Source organism: Triturus cristatus, chromosome 3_2 (genome assembly GCF_964204655.1).
Source record: "Triturus cristatus chromosome 3_2, aTriCri1.1, whole genome shotgun sequence".
Taxonomy (NCBI): Eukaryota; Metazoa; Chordata; class Amphibia; order Caudata; family Salamandridae; genus Triturus; species Triturus cristatus.
The window spans coordinates 1,048,935,208-1,048,960,449 of record NC_140584.1 but is presented as its reverse complement, the minus strand read 5'-3'; the positions used below and the strand labels follow the sequence as shown (position 1 = coordinate 1,048,960,449).

General features: G+C 47.4%; 1 protein-coding gene and 1 long non-coding RNA gene across 2 annotated transcripts in view; one reads left to right on the top strand and one right to left on the bottom strand.

Annotated features, from left to right (window-relative positions):
* The window catches only part of LOC146859082 (uncharacterized), a 110,261-nt gene that overhangs the window by 71,124 nt on the left and 13,895 nt on the right, over nucleotides 1–25,242 (bottom strand). The gene's annotated exons all lie outside the window — the stretch shown is intronic.
* The window catches only part of TSPOAP1 (TSPO associated protein 1), a 3,327,443-nt gene continuing 3,311,217 nt past the window's right edge, over nucleotides 9,017–25,242 (top strand). The window contains exon 1 of the mRNA XM_085649739.1: nucleotides 9,017–10,240. Coding sequence (XP_085505865.1) covers nucleotides 9,122–10,240 — 1,119 coding nt within the window. The 5' untranslated portion in view covers nucleotides 9,017–9,121. The remainder of the gene's footprint in view (nucleotides 10,241–25,242) is intronic.

Here is a 25,242-nt window from a genome sequence, read left to right as displayed (position 1 = left end):
TTTGGACCACATAATAATGATGCTAGGTTACCAAACACTATACTTCCCTATGAGGTTTCTATGCAGTTTTTTCTTTTACTGCTATTGTTATTAATTTACAGTGAGACTCCCACCATGACTTTGGGGAAGATACAAGCATGTGCATCTATGAAAGATATCAATGCTGGAGAACCATAGTGTACAGGTAAGTAACTAGTTTCGTCTTCTTTGTCCTTCTTCTTCATAGGTTGCAGGAGTCTGAGGATTAGGCTTCTGGAGTGCCTCTAAATACTGAATTTAGTAGTTTAATGTGTCCTGTCAGCTGTTAGCCAATGCTCTACTTGCCTTTAGGGTGACTACACCCCTTGTATGTCCCCTCCCTTTGGAGACTGCCCATCACCCTTTGTATGGCCCCTCCCTTTGGGGGCGGGCCATCCCCTAACCTGATTGGCTAAAATGATTCCATTGAAGATGGAGGATTTAGTAAGGAGTCACATCGGTCCAGGGCTCCTTACGGGTTGTCGTGGCAGAGAGGGGACACACCTCTCCTGACTACTAATGATTCCAACGACCTTGCAGCCAAACGTGGGGCTTGGTCAGGGAGGCGGGGATCTCCACTAGTGGGAGAAACCCTAGCTAGCATATCAAAGGACACAGAACCTTTGAGGCTCAAATGCTGTTTCTGCTTGGGGGGTATGTGTGAAGCACCTCCCCCACCCCTAGCAGCCTTTGTCCCTGGCCCACGAGAGCACAAGGGCTCCCACCTCAGGGGGTCAGAAACATGTTTGTATGTGACAGGCTGGTCTGGCAGGTGCAGACTAGTCAGCTGGACACAAGGTAGTTGGTCGTTTTTCATAGGGCATCTCTAAGATGCCCTGTAAGTGCATTGTGTAAATCCAGCACTGTGGTCAGTGTGAGTTTATTATGCTGACAAGTTTGATACCAAACTTCTTAGCATTCATTAAAGCCAGCATGGAGCTTTGAAGTTCGTAATGACAAACTTCCAGCCATTGTGCTCACTATGCCTTCACTGCATTTACAGTGTCTAAGAATGGACTTAAAAACTGTAGGGGCATGTTGCTTATGCAGCTATGCCTTCACATGTGGTATAGAGCACACTGCCTTTGGTCTGTGAGGCCTGGTAGAGGTGTGATGTACCTATTCCACAGGCAGTGTTTGTGTGCTATGTCGACTTCTTATGTTTAATCTGCACCAAAAGACACAGTCTGCAATGGTTGTCTATGTGTGTTAGGTTAGGGGTCCCGAGGGTGGCACTATAAATGCTGCAGCACGTAGAGGCCCCCTCTGGTCACAAGGCCCTTGATACCAGTGGTACCTTTTACAAGGGACTTATGTCGGCCAGTTGTGTGCCAGTTGTGGAAACAAAGGTACAGTTATGGGAAAGAACACAGGCACTGGTAACCTGATTGGCAGGGGCCCAGTAAACATTCAGTCAAAGGGCATCAGCTCTCAGGCAAATAGTGAGGGCTAACCATGAAACAAGGGGCACTTTCCTACAGACCTTACAGTTGATAATTTCCTTCTGTGGGGCGCAAAGGAGTGCTGTGCATCCAGTGTGAATCCCTATTACTTGTAGGTGTATACATCCTCTATTGGCAGTACATTGACCTGTTTTCAAGGAAATTGCCTGGTGTGTACTCTGTTTGTTTATCAGTCTTTGTAAACCCACTTGTGTTTTGCTCATCAACAATAGGCAAGAGGTTGTTTTCAAGGAAAAATTGCCCGGTGTGTACTTGCTTTGTTTATTAGTCTTAAAAAAAAAAAAAGTAGATGTCGTGCTAGAGACCATGCTTCTGCACCCATTCTTGAATTAGTAATTTTTGGACTTTATGAAAATTGTATTTGAATGAGAAGGGGTACATAGAATTCTTTCATACTTCGTTTTAATAAATATTGAACTGTTCTCATATATCTGAAAGAAACACGTTAGTTAGATTCCTCACCTTAGAATATCCCCAGGCGTCAGGCTGGATCCGGAAAGATTTTTCGGCAGCAATACCCTTGCGCGTCGCTAGGCGTCGTCTGCGGCTCCACGTCCATTGTCGGCGTCGTGATCGCCGGGATGACTTCATCGGAGTACTTAGACGCCGCCCTCGCGCGCTGACGTCAGTTCTTCTTTTTTGCGCGCCAATCCGGGAAGAGCATACCCTTTTAGTCACTTTTTGACGAAACTTTTTTTGAACTCTTTTGGTTCAATTTCCAGTCGACCTCGACTCTGGTGCCGGTAGGGATGCCTGGCTTCTAACCTTGTGACGTCTGTCGGTCACGGATCACCACCGCCGGTGCTTCTATTGCCTTGGGGCCGACCACGATGCCGAGTCGTGCCCCGACTGCCGGGCCTTGACCTCGAAGGCAAGGCGGGAGCGGTCCTGCAAGCTGCTCAAGATCCGGCAGTCGGCTCCGTCGCGTGATTCAGCTGAGGGTTCGGGTGGCACCACCCGCACGGCTCCATCGGAGCCGCAGGACTTCCGTCCGACCCCATACCCTCCGGTCCCTGGGTCTGACGCGACTCCAGAGGAGATCGGAGACTTCCTCGTGGCCATGAGGAGCCTGCCTCCACCGTCGACGCCTGCCGGCGCGCCTTCGGGCCCCGCAGGCTCGACTGGGAGGCCTAGCAACCCGGCTGCTCCGGCCCCAGCACCGTCGTCGACTCCGGTCCCGACGCCGCAGGCCCCCGCAGCATCCATGCCTGGATCCCGGTCGGCGCCGGTCGACCTTACGAACCCTCTCCCAGCGCCGGTCGACCTTACGAACCCTCTGCCAGCGCCGACCCCTCCGGTACTGCCCCCGGCGCCTCTTTCGGACGACGCCGTTCCCCGGTTTAGTCCCGGTCCGGGCCCAGCGTCGGAGCGGCACCGTATCCGACGCCGATGGGTGACAGGTTCATCTTCCGCCCGGCTCCGATCCTTCCACCTGTATACCAGGAATCGGATGACGGAGACGACTGGGAGGGATCTGAGGACCCTCTGGTCACCGCAGTGCCAGTTATCTCAGGACTGGGCAGACGAACTGGGGGATGCCAGTGGTCTTGATACCTCCCCTGACACTGGCTTCATCTCTCCTCCGTCCGTGGCTTTGGAGGAAGGTGCTACGTTTTCTGTGGTGCTGTGCAAGGCGGCTGAAGCCGTCGGGCTGGAGCTGCCTTCTGTGGCCGTGAGAACTAATCTCCTCACTGAAGTGCTTCAACCGCCAGCAAGCTCCTCGGAGCCTCTGCTACAGTTCAATGAAGCACTGACTGACGTTCTGAGGGGCACCTGGTCTAAGCCCTCCATAGTTCCTCCTGTGGACCGGAACGTGGCCCGGCGCCACCGCCCTGCACTGGATGACTCCAGTTTTCTGTCTTTGCATCCCACGCCCGAGAGCCTGATTATCCAGGCCTCTACCTCCCAGACCTCCTTCCCGTCCGCTCCCCCGGATCGGGAATCCAAAAGGTTGGAACAATTTGGGAAGAAACTGTTCTCCTCCCTTAGTTTGGGGTTGCGGTCTATCAACACCGCGTGCCTTTTGGACCGTTACTCCCACTCCCTGTGGGATACGGTGGAGGACGTGCTGCCCCAGTGTCCGGAGGAGGCCTGGACACGGCTCGCCCAGGCTCTTACCGAGGGGCGGGATGTGGCACGGCATGCAATCCGATGTGGACTGGACACAGCGGACTCGCTAGGCAGGGCAATGGCGACCACGGTGGCCACGCCTGGCTGAGGTCCACGAGTTTCTCCGGGGATATCCAGAGCACCCTCATGGACATGCCCTTCGATGGCAGTCGCCTTTTTAACGACTCCAGGGCTACGGCTAAGTCCTTGGGCCTCTCGGCCCGCGCCCGCTATCTTCCGCTTTTCGTCTCTTTCGTGGCCAAGGAAAGGGCGCCCCCTCACGTCCGTCTAGCCACAGGCCGCAGAACCAGTAACGCGGTCGTGGACGTGGATTCCGCCGAGGCTGAGCAGGGGGACAACGAGCCGGTCCATCCACATCTACCCCGGCAGCACCCGCCTCATTGCCCTCCTAGTCCGTGCTTTCAGGTCCATTCCACGCCAGTGGGAGGCAAAGTTCGCCATCACCTGCTCCACTGGCGTACCATCACATCGGACAAAAGGGGCTACTCCCTCCCCTTCGAGGTGACCCCTCCAGCCATGCCACCGCAGTACCACCGCATGTCGGGGAATCACTTGCAACTTCTGCAGGAGGAAGTTACGGCCCTCTTGGCCAAGGGGGCCATTGAGCGCGTTCCTGGCCCAGAAGTAGGTTGGGGTTGTTACTTCCACTTCTTTCTGGTTCCCAAGAAGGGCAAAGGGGGCCTACGCCCTATCTTGGACCTCAGGAGTGTCAACGCCTTCCTCCGGAAGGAGAGGTTCAAGATACTCACCTTGGCTCAGGTTCTGGCTGCCCTAGACCCTGGAGACTGGATGGTAGCGTTGGACTTGCAGGACTCTTATTTCCACATCCCCGTCCTGCCAGCCCACCGGGGTTACCTGCGGCTCACGGTAGGCCACAAGCACTTTCAGTTTACCATGCTCCCCTTCGGCCTCACCAGTGCCGCTCGGGTGTTCAGGAAGTGATGGCGGTGGTCGCAGCTCACCTGCGCATATTAGGGTTCCAGTCTTCCCCTATCTCGACGGCTGGTTGTTGAAGGCGGGCTCGCCCCAGGCAGTCGTCTCCCACCTCCAGACTACGGCCGACCTCTTGCATTTGCTGGGGTTCTCCATCAATGTGCCGAAGTCGCATCTGAGTCCCTCCCAGAGCTCCTCTTCATCGGAGCAGTTCTTGGTCTATCCTCCGGAACAGCGGGTCCGGGATATTCAGGCTCTCATTCCAATCTTTCGACCTCTATCCCGTGTTTCGAATCAGGTTGGTGCTGCGGCTTCTGGGTCTGATGGCCTCCTGCATCCTTTTGGTGCATCACGCCAGATGGCGGATGCGGGCTCTGCAGTGGGACCTGAAGTTTCAGTGGGCCCAGCATCGGGGAAACCTGTCCGACCATGTCTTGATCTCGGAGGACACTGCCAGACAGTTGCAGTGGTGGCTCACGGACTGCGATTGGGTCAGATCCCTCTCCCTACCCCAACCGGATCATGTAGTAGTGACGGATGCGTCCCTCCTGGGATGGGGGGGGCCACATGGGAGAGGCGGAGATCAGAGGCCTCTGGTCTCCGGCGGAGTCCCGGCTCCATATCAACCTTCTGGAGCAGCGGGCGATCCGACTTGCACTGAATGCATTCCTTCCCTCTGTCCGGGGAAGTGTAGTGCAGGTGTTCACGGACACCACCACCGCCATGTGGTATTGCAACAAACAGGGCGGGGTGGGGTCGTGGAGCCTTTGTCAGGAGGCTCTGCACCTCTGGACATGGCTGGAACATCAGGGCATCACCCTGGTGGTTCAACATCTGGCGGGCTCTCTGAACGCCAGAGCAGACGTTCTCAGCCGCCGGTGCATGATGGATCACGAATGGCGTCTGAACTTGGACGTGGCGCAAGGCCTCTTTCTGCAGTGGGGAGAGCCTTGATTAGATCTATTCGCCACCAAAGAGAACGCGCAATTTCAGCAGTTCTGCGTGTTGGAATTTCCAAGGCGGCACTCGCTCGGCGTCACTTTTCGTCACGAGTGGAGTTGCGGTCTGTTGTACGCCTTTCCGCCTATACCACTTCTGCCCAGAGTGCTGAAGAAGATCAGGCGCGACCGGGACCAAGTCATCCTTGTGGCTCCGGATTGGGCACGAAGATACTGGTATCCTGAGCTACTCAGTCTATTGATCGATCCCCCGATCCGACTGCCTCTTCAGGAGGACCTTCTGTCGCAGCAGCAGGGGACGGTCCTCCACCCGAAACTGTCCAGCCTCCACCTCCATGCGTGGAGATTGCGCGGCGGCAGTTGATGCCATTTGACTTGCCTCCTGAAGTCTGTAATGTTGTTCTGGCAGCCAGGCGTCCCTCCACAAAATCAGTATACGCCTGCAGGTGGAACAAATTTGTGGCATGGTGCACAGCAAAGGCTGTGGATCCCCTCTCTGCCCCTCTTTCTGAGGCTCTCCTCTTTCTTCTTTCCCTGGCCCAGCAGGGCTCTGCTCTGGGCACCCTCAAATCTATGTACAAGAACTGACGTCAGCGCGCGAGGTTGGCGTCTAAGTACTCCGTCATCCCGGCGATCACGACGCAGACTACGGACGCGGAGCCACAGACTAAGCCTAGCGATGCGCAAGGGTATTGCTGATGTAAAATCTTTCCGGATCCAGCCTAACGCCTGGGGATATTCTAAGGTGAGGAATCTAACTAATGTTTCTTACAGATATATCGTTACCGAAGGTAAGTAACTTGTTCTTCAGTTGGAACATGAACGACGTAAAGTGCATTCTTAGTGCTAGGTTTTGGTTGTGATGAAATTGGATATTTTTTGGAAATGTTTATTTATTGGTGCTTGCTTATTAATGTGTCTTTGCATTCCTGACCCCACAGCTGGACTCATGCATGCTGCTAGACTTCCTCCTCTGCATGAATCTGCCTGCTTTCTTCTGCAAATGATACCTTTCGGCTATTTCTGCTTTCTTACGGCTTCCTGATCAGCCTTCTCTTTTTAAATCCCCTGTTGTTTCTCGATTCTTTAAGGGCATTACCCACATGTTCCCTCCTGTCCCTTTCGTAATGCCTCAGTGGGATTTGAATCTTGTTTTGACATATCTGATGTGCGCTCCCTTTGAGCCACTTCATAATTGTCCTCTTCGTCTGTTGACGCTTAAGACTGCTTTCCTGGTTGCCATCAGCTCTGCTAGAAGGGTGAGTGAGCTCCAGGCTCTCTCTTCTAAGCCTCCTTTCCTTTCTGTCCATCCAGACAAAGTTGTTCTAAGGACTCGTCCTTCCTTTCTCCCTAAGGTGGTAACTGCCTTTCACATCGGCAGTCTGTTACACTGCCCACCTTCTTTCCGCCTCCGCATCCCTCGAAAGAGGAAGAGAGGCTCCACCGTCTGGACCCAAAACGGGCGCTGTCCTTCTATCTGGACCGCACCAAACAGTTCCGGGTGGACGACCAACTCTTTATTGGCTACGTGGGCGCTAAGAAGAGGCGGGCGGTACACAAGCGAACCATCTCTCGGTGGGTCATTTTGTGTATCAAGGCCTGTTATTCCTTAGCTAAAAAGGAACCTCCTGTAGGGCTGAGGGCCCTTTCCACTCGGGCCACAGCGGCGACCACTGCCCTGGGCCGGGGAGTCCCCTCGCAGGACATTTGTCAGGCAGCAACGTGGGCCTCGCTGCACACGTTTGCCAAACACTATTACCTGGACAGTCCAGTCCGGAGAGACGGCTTCTTTGGCCGTTCTGTTCTCCAGGACTTTCTGGTGTGATTTTGGTTCGCAGACCCACCACCGGGGTTGGTATTGCTGGGGTATCTATTCTAAGGTGAGGAATCTAACTAACGTGTTTCTTTCAGATGAACAAGTTACTTACCTTCGGTAACGATGTATCTTTTTTTTTTTTTTTTTTTTTTTTAAGTTTCAAAAACCTTTATTACCATCTCAAAACAATTGTACACAATCACGCCTACAACCTCTCAGGCCGGCTATCATCTACTCGTTATCATTATGTATAGTCACAGCCATTTGTCCGACAACCCGGAGGTCCGGAGGCGATGCATTGCAATCGATTTCACATATCATCCTTGCATATGTCCTATCAGTCTAAGGTCCCTATAGCTACGCTGTAGTCTCTGCCTCGCTGCTACAATGTGCCACTGCTACAAAGTCAAATTTGTGGAATGAGTGCCCAACCCTCTCTCAGGTATTCGCTCTTTCACGACTATTACACCTCTTGCGATTACATCAACTCTTACCATTTCCTCTAGCATCAGCCAGCCACACATATCAGTACAGCATAACCCCAGCCTACTGTTCCGAACTTCCCGGTGCAGCTGTGGAACCAGCACCACTTGCCTCAAGAGTTCCGTCCCTCTCTGTCACTGCCTGCGCTGCCAAGTATGCTCTAAACGGGTCCCATATATCCGTGGCTCTACTACTCAATGGTTGTGTGTCTGCGTATATTGTATTCTGTTCCTGACAATATAATAAGTCCGCTATCCACTCCTTAAATTTCGGCGCACGGCCTCTCCCCCACCTACATGCCACCCTCCTTTTCGCCATCAAAAGAGCAATATTTCCGATGTACCTTGGCTATTCCCATAGTGTACCCCAGGAGCATCACTAGTGGATCACAGTCTATCGTGGCGCCCAGCATTGCCACCAGCGCAGTGTGCACCTGCGCCCAATAATCAGACACAGCCGGACATAACCATGCCAGGTGTAAAAACCCAGCTCCTTCCGAGCGGCACCGCTCACACCTGTCGTTATCCGCCAGGCGAAATCGCAACTTCCGCACTGGTGTGCAGTATAAACGCTGCAAAAACTTATAGTGAATAATACGTAGTCTGCAGCTGGCCGATATCTGCGAGGTCTGTTCACAACAATACGTCCACTGCGCCTCCGTTATGTCGGTAACGATATATCTGTAAGAAACATTAGATAGTTAGATTCCTCACCGCCCCACCCATCCTCCCCGTTCTGCGAACCGATATCTAGGGTTGAGGTCATCCCTTTCAGGGCCGTAGAATTTTTGGCACCAGTGTCGGTCTCTTGCATGGCTCTGCGTTCCTGGCGCGGAAAGCTATGTACAAGAACTGACGTCAGCGCGCGAGGTTGGCGTCCAAGTACTCCGACGTCATCCCGGCGATCACGACGCCGACGACGGACGCGGAGCCGCAGACTACGCCTAGCGACGCGCAAGGGTATTGCTGATGAAAAATCTTTCCGGATCCAGCCTGACGCCTGGGGATATTCTAAGGTGAGGAATCTAACTGTTTCTTACAGATATATCGTTACCGAAGGTAAGTAACTTGTTCTTCAGTTGGAACATGAACGACGTAAAGTGCATTCTTAGTGCTAGGTTTTGGTTGTGACGAAATTGAATATTTTGTTGGAAATTTTTATTTATTGGTGCTTGCTTATTAATGTGTCTTTGCATTCCTGACCCCACAGCTGGACTCATGCATGCTGCTAGACTTCCTCCTCTGCATGAATCTGCCTGCTTTCTTCTGCATGCTGCCTCTTTTCCTTGCTGATTCTTTCCCAAGCGACTTTACTTGATCATGATGAGAGACAGTCCTAACAATTCTCGTTTTTCACCCAAGAAGTCTGATGTCATCCTTCTGGAAGATTGTAGACGAGAAGTTGATCAGCTGAAATTGGAATTGGAAAATGAAAAACTGAAAACGCAGGAGTTCCGCAGGAAATTTGCAGTAGAGGTGAAGGGGATCAAAGAGGCAGCAGAAAAGGAAAAGCGCAAGTTGGTGGATGATCTACGGTCCAAATGGGAGTTGCAGAAGACTCGTGAGTCTCAGCAGCTTAAGGATCTTATTGTGCGAGAGCGGGAGGTGGAGATTCGACAGCTGCTGAGATGGAAGGATGCTGAATTACGTGAGCTCCAGAGTTTTTTAGAGAAGGAGAGGAATGCTGCTGTCAGGCAGGCACGAGACCTTCAGAAACAGCTGGCTGAGGAGTTACTGAATAGGGGCTACTCAAGCAAATCTGGCAATGTCCGGAGGTTGAGTGAAGGAGACTCTGGGGCGGCTGAGTGTCAGTGCAAGTTGCAAGATGTCTTGTCGAAGCTTCGATGGGAGGTCGATGGAGAACAAGCTGCTCGCATCAGGCACCTTAAAGTTGAACTTGATGTGGAGAGAAACCTTTTTCTAAAATATATACTTGAAGGTTCTAAATGGGATTTTACTGCCTTGCTGAAGAGCAAACCAAAGCCACTGACTAGTGTTGTGGGGAAAGTGGATCTGGAAAATACTTCCCTAAATAGCCGAGCTTGCAGACCACGCTCCCTTGAAAGTACAATATCTAAACCTCTCTCCCCGTGCAGCACAGCATCTAGGCCTCGCTCCCTTGATGCCATTGTGCCTAAGGCAGATTCAACAGATAGTGTTTTGGATCATCGAGAGCTCCCAGAGAGCATTGCAGTTGAAGCAGTTTCTTCGAGAACTTCAGGAGCACAGCTGCTGAACTACACAGAAGGTAATAATGAAGACTTTTCTGCCTGGATTGTTCTAAGTAAGGATTCTGAGCTTCATTGTTTGAGCTCAGAACCAGAGCGACAGCCTACGTCACCTGAACTTAAGGAAGACTGGCTGCCTGCTGTGGAAATGTTCTCTGTGAGAAACACCAAGATTTTGGAGAAAAGTCATTGTATAGAGTCGCAGTGGTCGGTGAGTTTGGTTTTTATCTAAATTGAATACAGCGATTCTCATTTCGTAATGAAGAGTGTGTATTAACTGTTTGTAATGAAGAAAATATTGCAGAAGGAGAGCTTCCTAACAAGTGTGATGTTAAAGTACAATTATTCGCCTTTCTCTTTACGAAAATCAAGATCTCTTCCATAGTTTAGTTGCTCTCTTGTCCTGCTCTCCATCTAGCCAGTTTGCAGCTGTCCTTCCTATTTTTTTGTCACAATTTGGGGCCCCCGCCCAGGAGCCACAGGGTTTGGAATTTGTATCCCTCTGGTGTGACTTAGTTCAATGCACCAACACAAATTAGAAATTCAGCTGGACTTCGACCCGTACACAATCAACTAAGCAGTACTATGTAGGTGGTGTTTTCTGTTCAAAATAGTACCTCTGAATGAGTTCAGGGACACAGCAGAAATCCAGACCCTCTTAAGTAAATGAATAACTCACTTAAAGTAGCACTAAGAAACACAGGATGGATGAAACTTTCAAAATGTTTATTTCTAAAACCCAAATCTGGTGCATAAAATGTGAACGGCAACAATACAGAATTTGAAATTAAATGCAACGATGCATTTTATGGCCAGCCAAAACAAGACAGCTGTTCCTAAATCCAGAGTGCTACTTCTTAGTGCTGTGCTAAAATGTAGTAGAAGCAGTAAATAGCAAGTCTATAAATTGAGTTTCTTAAGACTGTTCACACAGCATACCTTTTTTTAGTGAGAGCTGTTTAGCTATTGTCTATCTCAACCCTTGCCCAGGAATGATAATCAGTGGCTAGCTGAATGCCACTTCTCTGCACATATTTCATAGACTCTGACCAGTCCCCGACTCGTCTCGTTTACAACAACCTGTTGTGACCTCTGGCCTGATAGTTCCGTCACAAAGTCTTTTCCAACTATGGCTAAATACAAGCAGTTTTTATAGCATCTTATTGCCGATTTTTATCTCATTTTTATAAGTTTGATGACACAAACGTTTCAATAAGAAAATAAATACGGAGAAAAATGCATCAGCCAGATTCAGATGTAGACAGTTTGGCCTAAACTGTAAGCATCCATCTTACCGGGACAGTGATCATGGAGAAAATATGTCACCCTAGTCAGCGGACCTGATGCTAACATAAACGTACTCTCTCAAACAGAAAGAGATAAGAGTTTTCAGAAAAACATGTCATAAAAATAGAAAAGATTTAAAGGGGCCCTGTCACAGTTGGGATCAGGAACCTCTTTGCTCCAGAGCTTCTTATTTTGTGGGCAGTGATATGTTTCCCTCTTTACTCTTTTTCCTGGGTGAAAAGTTACATGTATTTTTTTTTGTTTTACTTCATTTGATTGCCTTATTTAAATAAGCCAGAAAAAGTTTTTAATTTTGAACATGTGCCTCCCACTTGCAGTTGCTGTGTATCACTGCCTTTAGCTGTTGTTGCTCATCATCAGGGTTAATTCTTTGAGCATGCTGCAGGAAGAGTATTTCTTAAAGGGAAAACTCTGAGTTGAAAATTAATAACTCTATCTTCAGCAAGCTAACAACTCCTTAAAAATGTGCCCTTGTACTGCAAAGAAGAACCTTTTGTTTCTGTACAGACCCACACAGGTGAGAAACGCTTTAGAGTTGATTAGTCTCTTGCAAAGTGGACCTGTTGAGCCAATCTTAACTCTATCTGCAGCAGACTAACTACTACTGATAATTGTGTTCTTATACTGCAGTGGCAGCATGGTTAAAGTAGAGGAAAGACTTTTGCGCCCATTTAATTCTTTTGAATGTGCTCTGTTGAGAATGACAATATTGGCAATGGCATATGCTTTAACCCAGGTCATGAAAAGGTTTCTTAACAAGCAATAAGTCAACATCAATCATTACATTTTAAATGATGATTACTGACATAATTTGAATTGCTTTATTGATAACCCCAAGGTTAACAATGAGTCATGATAAGACTTATTGAATGTAGTTTTATGATGGCACCATCCCTTTTGCTTTCAGTTGTGTATTATTAATTTATCCAATATTAAATCTTTCATAGATTCACATGCTTGAATCATTCCCCATCGTCTGAGTGGGAGTCCCATAGTCTCATATTTTAGCAGTGTACATTACTTTAATAGGCTCTAATCCAATTGAAAATCAGTTAGATAACCTATCTGTGTCCTTTTCTAAAAAAAAATGGACAAAAAGTAAAGCCTTAACCAATCAGGCGATAGCACCTTCTGGAACACTTCCAAGAGAGGCTGGTTCCCTCAGAGTTTCACTGCGCGTTGTATGTGAAGGAAGTCTTCCTGAGCTCTGCTCAGCTTTCTCTAGCCATATCTTGGAAACCTTACTACTACTCTACAGTGTCTGATACAGAGCAGAAAGCCGTTTTAAGGACCTGCAAGACCTGCAGTAAGAAAAGAGTACATGTAGATGAACCCTATAAGGACTGCCTTTACTGCCTCTACCCTTAACATAATGTTAAGGAGTGTAAGAATTGTCATAACCTTTTCTCAAAATACCTGAATGAATGAATGAAATGAGATTTGTAAAGCGCGATGGCTACCCGTAGGCCTCCCAGCGCTAAGGACAGAGAGCAGAGCGACAGAGACTGGAGAGAAAAATTAGAACAGCCAGGTTTTCAGGAGCCTGCGGAAGAATAGGAGGTTGGGTTCCTTACGTAGTTGAAGAGGGAGGGCATTCCAGCCCATCGCCCCGTTATAAGAAAGAGCGGCCACCGCATCTGGTCTTTCTTATTCTGGGTTGAACTGCAAGAAAGGATCCGGATGACCGAAGATCTCTTTTTGGGAGGTAGGGAGTGATGAGAGATTGAAGAATGACTGGACCCTTCTTCCAGAAGGCCTTGTGGGAGAGACACATAGCCTTAAACTGAATCCTTTGCTTAATCGGTAGCCAATGGAGGATTTCTAATGCCGGTTTTGCAGATTTCCATCGAGGAATCTGCAAAAGTCTACGAGCCGCGCAGTTCTGTATTACCTGGAGTCTATTTAAGGTGTATTGAGGTGCTCCCAGGTAAAGAGCATTGCCATAGTCCAAGCGGGAAAGTATCAATGCTTGGACCAAAATTCTTCTGGCATGGAAGGGCAGCAAGGGGAGGACCTTATGAAGCATCCTCAAAAGTCCAAAACAAGTGGACCAGAGTTTGTTTGCCTGGTAACTGAATGATAGTGACTGATCAATCCAGATACCAAGGCTCTTAATTTGATCTTTGGGCATGGGGGCAGGGCCCAGGCAGACTGGCCATAAGGAAGACGAATTAAAGACAGGAGAATTGCCTAGCAACATGAGCTCCATCTTATCCCCATTCAACTTGAGGCATGATTGGTCCATCCATTTGGCAACCTCTTGTAAACAGCACGCTAAGGTATTAGATGGTCCCTCCAGATGGTTGAGAGCGACCACGAGCTGAGTATTGTCTGCATATGAGACAATTTTTATACCAAATGGATGGACAATTTCTGCCAAAGGTTTCAGATATATGTTGAATAGGGTAGGACTAAGAGCGGAGCCTTGAGGAACCCCGCAGTGGAGGGGATACTGAATGGATACAGTGATAGATAGATAAGTAAACTTTATTCGATATGTAATTTCAATATCATAAAAGTACATACACTTGAATATATAAAATCATTTAAAACCAGTAAAATTCATTTAGGTCATGAAAATGATAAAATCAGTAAGAGTACGAATACAGGATCAGGACATCAAGGCATATATCATCTTAAACCTGCATTGATAACCGCAACCTCAACGACATTTTCAGGTAAGATGAAACAGCTACCAAGGTTAAAGGCGTTTCCAGGGATTTCAATTTTTGGTAAGCCATCTTACATGACCTTATTCCCCAATATTTAAGCAGCGGTTTCAGGAAAATAGCTCTTGGGTGTTGGTAAAATCTGCAGAATAAAATACTATGAATATTAGATTGAGTTGAAAGGTCATCACAAGGGCACTTCGGTAAGTCACTGGACCAGCAGTTTAAATTAGGAAAAGTTAGAAGTCTAAAAAAGGTATTAGTACGAAAACGGGACAGGAGCATGCGCGTATACGGCGATGGTTCTAAGAGTAGATATTGCTGTGTACCACTCATGATGGTTGATTTTTGATAATCCGCAACAGAACTCTTCTGGTTTTCTAGAGACCATCGTTTGCAGCTCCAGTAACTTAGGACAAGATGCTTTAACGTAGCTTTTGGTATATTGGCTAAGGTTGAAGGGTCAGTAAAAAATTCAGAATGCCCTATGTCACTAGACAAACTCTTGACATAGTTCAACCATTTAATGTTCTTGGCCTCTTTCAATTTTAGACAGTCTTTAATAATTTCCCTATTAAAAGGTGTCTCTTCGTTGGTCCAGACTTTGTGCCATAACAAGAGGGGAGAGGATCTAATCGTGTCCGTAATATACTTAAGGCCCAATTCAATATGCACCATGTGAGTAGAGGTACCGGGAGGGACAGCCAAAAGATAGCGTAAAAAGGCGTTCTCCAGACGTTGAATTTGATCGACGGGTTCAATCCCCCGGATCCATAGGTGCCGGTTGGAATACACTTCGCCCGGTAGATCTGAAGTAAAGGGCTTATTGGTCGACCCCCCAGTTTTTTCGAAAAATTGGTCAAGGCTCCTATGGCTTTAGACAGTGCTGAGCCTCTCGCTTGAACCGCAGCTCGCCAAGTGCCCCTCTTGTTAAAAGTAATGCCCAGGTAAGGAAAGCTATCGATATCATCCAATTTGTTGCCTTTCAAGAAAATAGAGCATGATTTTTTTCCAATCCCAAGGCCACAGGACATGGTATAAGTTTTGGAGGTGTTAACATTTAATCCTTTTCTTGACATAAAATCAGTAAAGGCATTGACTGCCCTTTGTAGGCCGATAGGTGTCTGGGACATGATTGCGGCATCGTCCGCGTAGAGGAGAATGGGTACGGATTTATCATTTATTGTAGGATAGTCGTGGAAAGTTCTATTCAGGTAATGGGTAACAGAGTTGATATAAAGAGTAAAAAGTAAAGGGGCTAAAATACAACCCTGTCTAACTCCTCGCCTGATAAAAAACCTGTCAGAACATTCCCCATTACTACCATATCTCACGCGGGCCGAGGCGTCCCTGTACAGCTCTTTGATGAATGATAGAATGGGGGGGGTCTAAACCAATCTCTACCAAAGAATCCCATAATTGCTTATGGTCAACGCAATCAAATGCAGAGCTAAGGTCTACAAAGGTTATAAAAAGATTACCTTTTTTGGCCTGGGTATATTTTGCTATTATGAGGGTTAAATTCAGGCCCTGTTCAATGGTGCCCTTGCCTTGTCTGAAGCCGTATTGCGAATTAGAGATGATGTCTTGTTCACTTAACCAATCCTGTATTCTATTTAAGATAATTCGCCCAGCTACCTTCATAAGGGAATCTAAAAGTGAAATTGGGCGATAATTTGCAGGATTATCCCTAGCGCCTTTTTTTAAAATTGGGACGACAATTGCCTCAGGCCAAGTGGGAATAAAACCAATGTTATTCAGGGAATTTAAAACATTAGTAAGCAATGGAGCCCATAGGTCAGGGTGTGATTTAAAAACGTCTATTGGGACACAATCCGGACCAGGGGCTTTCCCAGAAGGGCTGGCTTTTAAGGCCATCAGTACTTCAGAATGCTGAAAAGAAATATTTAAAGGAAAAAAAGTAGGGGTAGTTGGATCACAAAGAAAATTGAGGTCACTTTCACACGATTGGTTAACGGAATCCCGGGGGTTATATAGGGTGCTAAAGTGTTTGACCCAAGTTTCAGGGGTTATGGCTGAGTCCAGTATCGGGGGTGGCAAGGTCGAAAAAAGGGGGCATTGACTGCCCTCCAGAAGGCGATGTTATCCTTCTTCTCAGAAGCTTCCACAAGCGCTGACCAGGCCTCCGACTTCAGCTGGTTTTGTCTAACCTGACGCATGCTACGATAGTTATGTCTAGCTTGCTGAACTTCCAAGCGGTTCCTAGGATTACATTTCAGAGCTGCTTTTAAAAGTCGCAAAGCTTTAGAGCAATTTCTGTCAAACCAGCCATGGGTAGATAGTGGAGATTTCCTTGGGGCTCGTGCAAGGAGAGTTTTAATTTCTGACAAAATTGCAGAAAAAGAATTAGTTATTGTCTGTGGGTTTTCAGTGAGTGATAAACAAATTTGGATATGGTCATGTACATTGTTAACCAGAGAGTTAAGAAAAGTCAGGGGAACCACTTTGTCCCATTTAAGAAAGAGACCCATGGTGGATCCTGTCTGTAAGGGAGGGGGATAAAGAGGATTCAGCCTAACCATGTCATTAGCGAGCGGGGTTAGCTTTAAAGTTACCCCTATTGGATAGTGGTCGCTAATGGCAGTGTCAAGGGTCTCCCAGTTGAGAATCGTTCCTGAGTACCTAGCAGATATGAGTGTATAATCAATAATGGTATGACAACCTCTCCCATTGTAAGTAGGTTTAAAACACTTGGGTGGGAGACATAGATCATTAATAAAAGATAAATTGAAATGAGATGTTAAATCATTTAAAAGATCCCCTAATTTAGAGTGACGAAAATGACTGGTAGGGTCGTCCATATCGATTGTCATTCCACAAGTACCTTTAATACTCTGAGAGCATAAAGAACAATTAAAATCGCCCACCATAATAATTAGGGTGTCGGATTTATTTTGGGACTCTATTTTAATTAGGTCAGTTTTTAAACCATTGAGCACCAGATCTAATTGAGAGCTTAGGATATTATTATAAAAATTGACCAGAATGGTATTTTTAATAGAGCCACCAGATAAATTAATAAGCTGGTAGTGTGAGGTCCCTGTGATAAGAACTGGTTTTAGACGGCATTTCACAGAAATATAAGTTGAAAGTCCCCCTTTACTTCTACCATGGGGACTGGGAGAAGCTGGGGTATGGAAGGTCTGATACCCTACGAGATGGAGCTCAGTGGTAGTCCAGGTTTCCTGTAAGCAAATAATGCTATAACGGGAAACGATTTGAGTCCAAGCTGGGTTGGTCAATTTGTCGAGGAGACCTGCTACGTTCCAGGACAAAACGGTATCACCCTGCATGGGTTCATTGGTGCCAGTACTTCCGATCGTAGTTTCTATTGAAATCTCATTAATTTCTGTGGGTTGCAAAGGGATTATAGAGGATGAAATATTGCTGTGGGCTGTATGGTTAAAAGAAAGATTAATTATCCGGCAATCAGTCAGAGACATTGACTCTAAAGTTGGGGAATATGGAACAATGTCAGAAGTTAGCTTCCACCCAGAATTGTCAATAAGCGATGTATTGTTAAACTTGGAAGTAAAATTATCGGGTTCCAAGGTAATTGGTAAAGAGCTCACATTAGGGGGGTTGTCAGCCATAGACGCAAGGTTGAAAAGTCAATCTTGTTCTTCCAAGCCTGAAAGAGTGGCGTATCTATTTGAGGTCGGAAGGGAAAAGTGATGAGCCTCGGGATTCAACCTCGATAAAGGGTGTGAAAGTGTGGAATTTAACAACAAAGAACGGGGATAAAAATAACTTAAATCGACCGTTGAGATTCCCATGCCCCTACACGGGGAGTACCAGTCCACGATATGAGGTAAGACCCTGCGGTCTCTAAAATTAATTATAATAATGTCACCCTGGATGTCCTTAGGTCTGGTGCCAACCCATTTCAATCTCCTCACATGTAGTATTTCACCATTGATTTCAGGGGGAAGTGGTCTATTTTGTGTCAACCAATGTACAACTTTATTTTTAAGTTCTTGGTATCTCTCTGTTTTACCTGGAACAAGTACTGGGACACCCGTAAGTGTCACTACATAAGGAGCCGCTTCGGGGGGCAGGTCAATATGGGAGCTTTTATCCAGTTTGTAATCCGGGACAAGCTGCCGGTTGATGTTATTACCTAAGGGCACTACAGGAATGGAAAGTTGGTCGACTCTTAGGGCCCTTGTGGCAACGGGTTCTTTCTCAGGTACAGGGAAAGGTACAACTATGTCCTCTATGTGGTTTAATGTATTAGACTGAGTAGTAGATTGGATGAAGGGTGGGGGCACAGTGGCCACAGTAATATTTTTGCAAAAGTGAGAGTAAAGGTCATTGTTTTGTGCAATAAGTGACGCATGCGATGCTTCCAAGGATGTTAATTGAGTCGCAATGTTCTTAACTCGTTCCACTAAAGGAGACAGCAAGGATTTTACCAACTGTTCAATGTCAGTCAGTAAGTTTGAGAAGGGAGATGTAGGAGGCTCTATTGGAAGCGTTGGGGGCCTACTTTGTGTGGTGGTCGAATTTGAATGAGGCATAGATTTGAGCAAATCAGAATGGGACTCTTTTCTCAGTTTTTTAATAGGTGCAGTGGAGTTTTTTTTTGCTAGTAGCTTAGATGTAGAAGGTCTATTTTTAACAACTTTTCTCTTGAATGTCTTAGCGTTATGCGTTGGGACTAAATCCTCGGGGGAGCTGACAGTTAATAATTGAGGAGATGAAAAACGTGGGCTGGTTTCCTTTGGAGCAGGCGCTATCTCTAGTAAGTCGTGGGGTTGCGAAGAAGGACCAGCGTCATCCCTTGAATCAAGATCAATGGTCCTTGATGGAGGGGAACGGACCTGTTGAATACGGCCCAGGGACGAACGCTTCTGATAGATAGGGTCCATTGATAGACGGCGTTCCGTAATAGCAATCTCTTTTTCTAGAACAGTAGCGGCTCTGGTAATAAAATGGTCCAAAGTCCCCCTAACTGAACCCCCCACCAAGGATGGCCTTGATTTTATGAGATTTGTGGCCATAACGGTTTGTTAGATAACTAAAACTTGGGTACAAAAGTAAACCAAAACTGAAAATAAGTAAAGAAATTTCAATAGGTACAACTAAATAACGATAGAAGACTGAATAGGACAGCCCCCTATATGCCGAGGTAAACAAATAGTGTACGAATAGCTTAGCTCTGAATCTGGTGTTGCAGCTCTGCTGTCATCGACAGGAGGTGTGGCCCAGCCCGGCCTCGTTCGGCCTTGGACGGCCGTAGACGGCCCGCCCTTTGCCCGGGCTTAGCCCGGCGCGTCCCGCGAAGCGGGAGGCGCGAGGTCTATTAAGGCTGCCGCTGGAGAGAGGGAGGGGCTGTTACTGGTCACGCTGCCCCCGTAGGATCCTGGGCCAAGTAGTTCACAACAGCACTGGGCAATATGGTCCACTCTCAATACGCTGCGCGTCCCGCGAAGCGGGAGGCGCGAGGTCTATTAAGGCTGCCGCTGGAGAGAGGGAGGGGCTGTTACTGGTCACGCTGCCCCCGTAGGATCCTGAGCCAAGTAGTTCACAACAGCACTGGGCAGTATGGCCCACTCTCAATACGCTGCGCGTCCCGCGAAGCGGGAGGCGCGAGGTCTATTAAGGCTGCCGCTGGAGAGAGGGAGGGGCTGTTACTGGTCACGCTGCCCCTGTAGGATCCTGGGCCAAGTAGTTCACAACAGCACTGGGCAGTATGGTCCACTCTCAATACGCTGCGCGTCCCGCGAAGCGGGAGGCGCGAGGTCTATTAAGGCTGCCGCTGGAGAGAGGGAGGGGCTGTTACTGGTCACGCTGCCCCCGTAGGATCCTGGGCCAAGTAGTTCACAACAGCACTGGGCAGTATGGTCCACTCTCAATACGCTGCGCGTCCCGCGAAGCGGGAGGCGCGAGGTCTATTAAGGCTGCCGCTGGAGAGAGGGAGGGGCTGTTACTGGTCACGCTGCCCCCGTAGGATCCTGAGCCAAGTAGTTCACAACAGCACTGGGGAGTATGGCCCACTCTCAATACGCTGCGCGTCCCCAATGGATACAGTGTCTCCCTCAAAAACCCTAAAAGAGCGGCCAGTGAGAAAAGATCTTATCCATTGAACTGCCATACCGGACACACCCACATTCATGAGTCTAACACATAATGTGGTGTGATTGACAGTATCAAATGCAGCGCTGAGGTCAAGAAGGATAATGGCTGCAGTTCCCCCTGAGTCTAAAATCCTTCTTGATTCCTCAGTTACTGCTAAGAGGGCCGTCTCGGTACCCATTTGCGGGCGAAACCCAGTCTGGGAAGGGTGAAGTATTCCATTGTCTTCCAGAAAGGATACCAAGGTGTTATTCACATGCCTTTCCAGTATCTTGCTTATCCATGGTAGCAAGGAGATGGGGCGATAGTTGGCCAGAATGTCCCGATCCAAATTAGGTTTTTTCAGTAAAGCTTTTACCATAGCTCCTTTCCATGCTGATGGAACCGTCCCAGTGGAGATGGACGAGTTGAGCAGGTTCAGCATAGTTGGACCGATAGTATCAGACACCATGGAAAGTGCTTGGGGAGGAGCAGGATCAATGGGAGAGCCTGATTTTATATGAGCCATAATTGGCTTTAACAGGGATAAATCAAGAAGGGGAAGTTGTTCTAAGAGAGGGAAGGGATTTTCTTTAAGTTCAACTGACCTAGTAGTAGCACTTGTAGTATGAGTATGGAGGGATGAGAAGGACTGATAGATCGTCTGAATTTTTTTGTGGAAAAAGTCTGCTAGCATATTACAATGTGCTACAGGGTCGATTAGTATGGGAGATTTCTGGGGGAGTTTAGTGAGAGTCCTGGAAATTTTAAAGATTTCCTTGGGGGAGTTAGCAGCTTGCATAATTTTATGTTCATAGAAGATGGCTTGTGTAGTTTTAATAGCAGCTTTATATTGTTTAATAGATTCCCTATATTCTGTTTTACTAAGTACAGAGTAATCCAGCCTCCATTTCCTTTCGAGCCGTCTACTACGTCGTTTAAGTGCCCGTAGGTTATCAGTATACCAAGGAGCAGTTTTCTGCCTGCACGCTATAGGGATAGGTTTTTTAGGAAGAATCATGTCCAATGAAGCCTGGATCCAGGAGTTAAACTCCTCATTAGCTTTTCCTACAGTACAGGTATCCTCCCAAAGCGGTTTATTGGCTTCCAAAACCGGCTTCCACAGGTCGGCTGATAATCTAGGCCAATTGCGTCTACATACTGTGACACTGTTGACAGATGTCTCGGGTCTGATGATTTTCCATATTATGGGAATCAAAAAATGCTCAGTCCATGGCAGGGGGACTGGGGGTCCTGTGGAGAGCTTGTCACAATTACTAAAAACCGGATCTAGTAGATGACCCTTAGAGTGTGTAGGTTTTCCTACCTTCTCCATAAGTTGGAGGGCTGCTAGACTCTCTGTCATCTCCAATGCAGTTTTATTTAAGGGATCGTCTATATGAAGATTAAGGTCACCTAGAAAGGTAAAATTCGCGGGCCTCATAGCAAGTTCTGCTATTACAGCAGGCAGTGCGTTAATAAATTTATTTGCATTGCCCGGAGGACGATATGCCAGGATGCCCGAGAAGGTACTTGTGGAGGAAATCTACAACGAGAAGGCCATACTCTCGCAGTCAGACAAAGTATTTTCAGTAAAATGACATTCAAAAATATTTTTAAAAATAATGGCTATACCTCCTCCTCTTCCGGATTTCCGGTCACACCTATGTATAGAATAGTCAAGAGGAATGGTTTGTACGAGGGTCGGGTCAGAGTCCGCGCGGAGCCATGTCTCCGTAAGGAAGAGGACATCAGGTTTTAAGTCTTCCAATAGCATGGTAATTTCAGTGGTATGTTTGGGAACAGATCTACAGTTCAGTAGGAACATCTTAATGAGGACAGGGGGACTTGAGCTTTCAGACACTTTACCGGTCGGTGCAAAAGTAAAATCACAGTGAGAACAGTTTTGAGTTTCATCACTAGAAGCGTTCATGGAGTGCATGCAAGGACAGAGAGGGGATGTTTCTTCTGTGGCTTCAGAGGGCAAAAACTCAGAACGTATCATCTTCTGATGAGGATAGTGACTCCTCTACTAAGTCTCACAAAAGACCCAGGTCCCAAGAACATGGGACTTCTGAGAAAAGTAGGAAGACCCTCAAAACATCTCATCACAGAGAATCTCTGAAAAAGCAGAAACACAAACTAATCTCGTCAGAGGCAGCCTCATCTGACCCTCCTACTCCCATCTACAAGGGCTGAGGATCGCCCTCACAAATCAGCCTCTGAACAGTCGACGTTGTGGCAAAACCCCATCTAAGAGCGCCATCGACGACATCATTGTCAGTGATATCATCAACAATGGCCACAACCATCTCGTCATCGAGACCATTGACGGTGAAGACAATGATGACGTCAGCCATCGACGGCCCAATCCAGTCGATGAAAATCTTATCGTCGTCGAACTCCATCAACCACTGTGCCGACATCGTCGATGACCCCATCAACGACTATCCCGTTGACAGGGGCCCCGTCGATGGAGAGTGTATCAACAGCGCAAGAGCAAATCAGTTGGTGGTCTTTACACTTATGGACATTCCCTCAACGACGACCTCATCGACGCCTCCGTCAATGATGATAAAAATTATTAAGATGGCTAAAGCATCCTTACGACCTGAGGTTACCTCAACTAGCAAGGTTGTTCCTCTTCTCCCAAGTCATCTATTGGACCTGGAGGTTTTGGAGGACGATGGCCTTCTTTGTACAGCTCATAGCCCATCAGAGCTGAAGGTTCAATATGTAGATGAAGATGACGACATAGAAGAACAACAATACTATCAGCATTGTTATGCTTCTTGGCCAAAACATTATCATCAACCTTACCAATATTAACCTAAACCACAGCCAAGACAAGAGGGAGTTCAGTTACCTTTATCACTCTTTCAAGATTTGCAGGCCATGTTGCATGACTATTAGAAGAGGTTCCTGGCACCTCATCAGGAGCAACAAGTGACTCCACATCAGCCTGCCTCTCCTTTAACTCCGAGACATCCGCCAACGCCCATTACACCCAGGATGACACCCTCTTCAAACATAGCGGCACCTCCTAGAGATGAACCATCTTCAACAGATGATGATCAGGAAGAAGGTGAAATCTCAGACCCTCAGCCTCCCCGTGACAAATAGAACTATTACTTAGTACCCACTCCATCACCTCCCCACCACATCTAGCGGACTCTCCTCCGGAGGACATTGGAGGGTTTCACAACTTGATGGATCGCACTGAAACATGGGTTCACCTCCTAGTCTCAGTCAAGCAGTCTGACTGCTTTTTATATGATTTCAAAGAACAGACAAGGAAAATGGTCATATCTATCCTCATCATTGATTATTTATGGGAAGAAGGCTTAAAAATAATGAAGCTCCTCGCAACAGTGGCAGTGGTACGCACCATATCGATAAAAAATATAAGACCCCAGAAGATTATCCTTCCTTCCACAAAGGCCATCCCAAACCGGACCCGGTCATATCTGAGGCAGCGCAGCACAGCTCCAGGAACCCTACCACCCCCATATCTACGGCAAAAGACAAGGAGGGCAGGCGTTTAGATAATATGGGTAAAAGGTTCTCCAGCATGTCTGCCATCACTGTTCGGGTGGCCAATTCTCTAGCTATCCTGGGCCGCTTTGATAGGCAGATGTGGTCTGACATTGGTGATCTCATGGACCTAATACCTGAGGATAAAAAATCTGAAGCAAGGAAAATATTGCAGGAAGGTGAGCACATGTCAGCCGAGATCATAGATTGCACAATGGACATAGCATCCACCGTTTTTCGCCAACACGCCAGGTCAGCAGTCTTAAGGTGTCAAGGCCTACTTAAAGTGACAACCTTCAGGCCAGAAGTCCAGTCAAAGATCTTAGATATGGCCTACGACGGACAGACAGTATTTGGAAAGCATATTGATGATGCTTTGTTAGCCATCAAAATGGACACAGACACGGCCAAATCTCTTGGTACGCTCCTGTTTAAAAAGATTCTCTTTCGAAGGGCACGCTGATGAGCTTTCTCAACCTTCAGAAGTGGATGCCAGTGCACCCAACAGTATCAGCCCTTTCACTCTCAATACAGGAATCCCTATCGACAGCAACCCTACCACCCACCACCTGCTGCAGCATATACAAAGCAAGGGCCTATTTCAAAAAACAGCCCCAAGGACGAGATACAAACTGTAAGCAGTGACCTCAACCTGGGATCAGCTACTTCCCCTCTCCTTCCACTGGGTGGGAATATCTCCTATTACACCACCATTGGCGCCAGATCACTTCAGACAAATGGGTATTGGACTTGGTCACCTATGGCAATACCCTGAAGTTTATCCAAAGAACACCCAACAATCCGCCAAGGGGAGCGAACCCCCCTCCTCTTCATTTACTCAAGAAAAAAGCCCTTATGCTCGCCAAAGGAGCAATCACAAATGTTCCTCCCACCAAGAAGTGCATGGGTTTTTACTCCTGTTTATTCTTACTCAGAAAGAAGTCATGGGAATGGAGACCAATCCTAGACTTCAGGGAGTTGAGCAAATTCCTGCAGAAACAATCATTCTGTATAGTTACTGTCTCAGACATCCTGCACCTCCTCAACCAAGGAGACTATATGACAACTCTGGACTTGCAGGATGTGTATTTCCACCTCCCCATACATCCTGAACACTGCAAATGTCTTTGTTTTACCATAGCCGGTACCCATTACAAGTTCAGAGTCCTCCCATTCGGCCTCGAGTCAGCTCCTAGAATCTTCACCAAGGGCCTTGCTCCAGTAGTAGCCGGCCTTAAAAGGCAAGGTTATTGGATAGTCCCCTACCTGGACGATTGGTTTCTCAAAGCTCTAACACCAAGTGTCCAAGAGCTTGCATCACTCTGTTTCAGTAACTGGGTTTCACAGTCAATCTTCAAAAACCAACAACCACTCCACAAATGCTCCCTTCATGCGCACAATCAGAAATTAATTCACATCGCGCAGCAACTCAAGGTAATAACAACTTAATAAGAACAAGGTAATAACAACTTAGAGCTGAAGTTGTTATTGGCTTGCAATCGAGTTGCTGCGCGTTGTGAATTAATTTCTGATCGTGCGCATGAAAGGAGCATTAAGAAAAGGATTTATCCTTCGTTGGCCAGTGTTGCCTGATTAATTTTAGCAGCTATGAAGGTCATTTAAT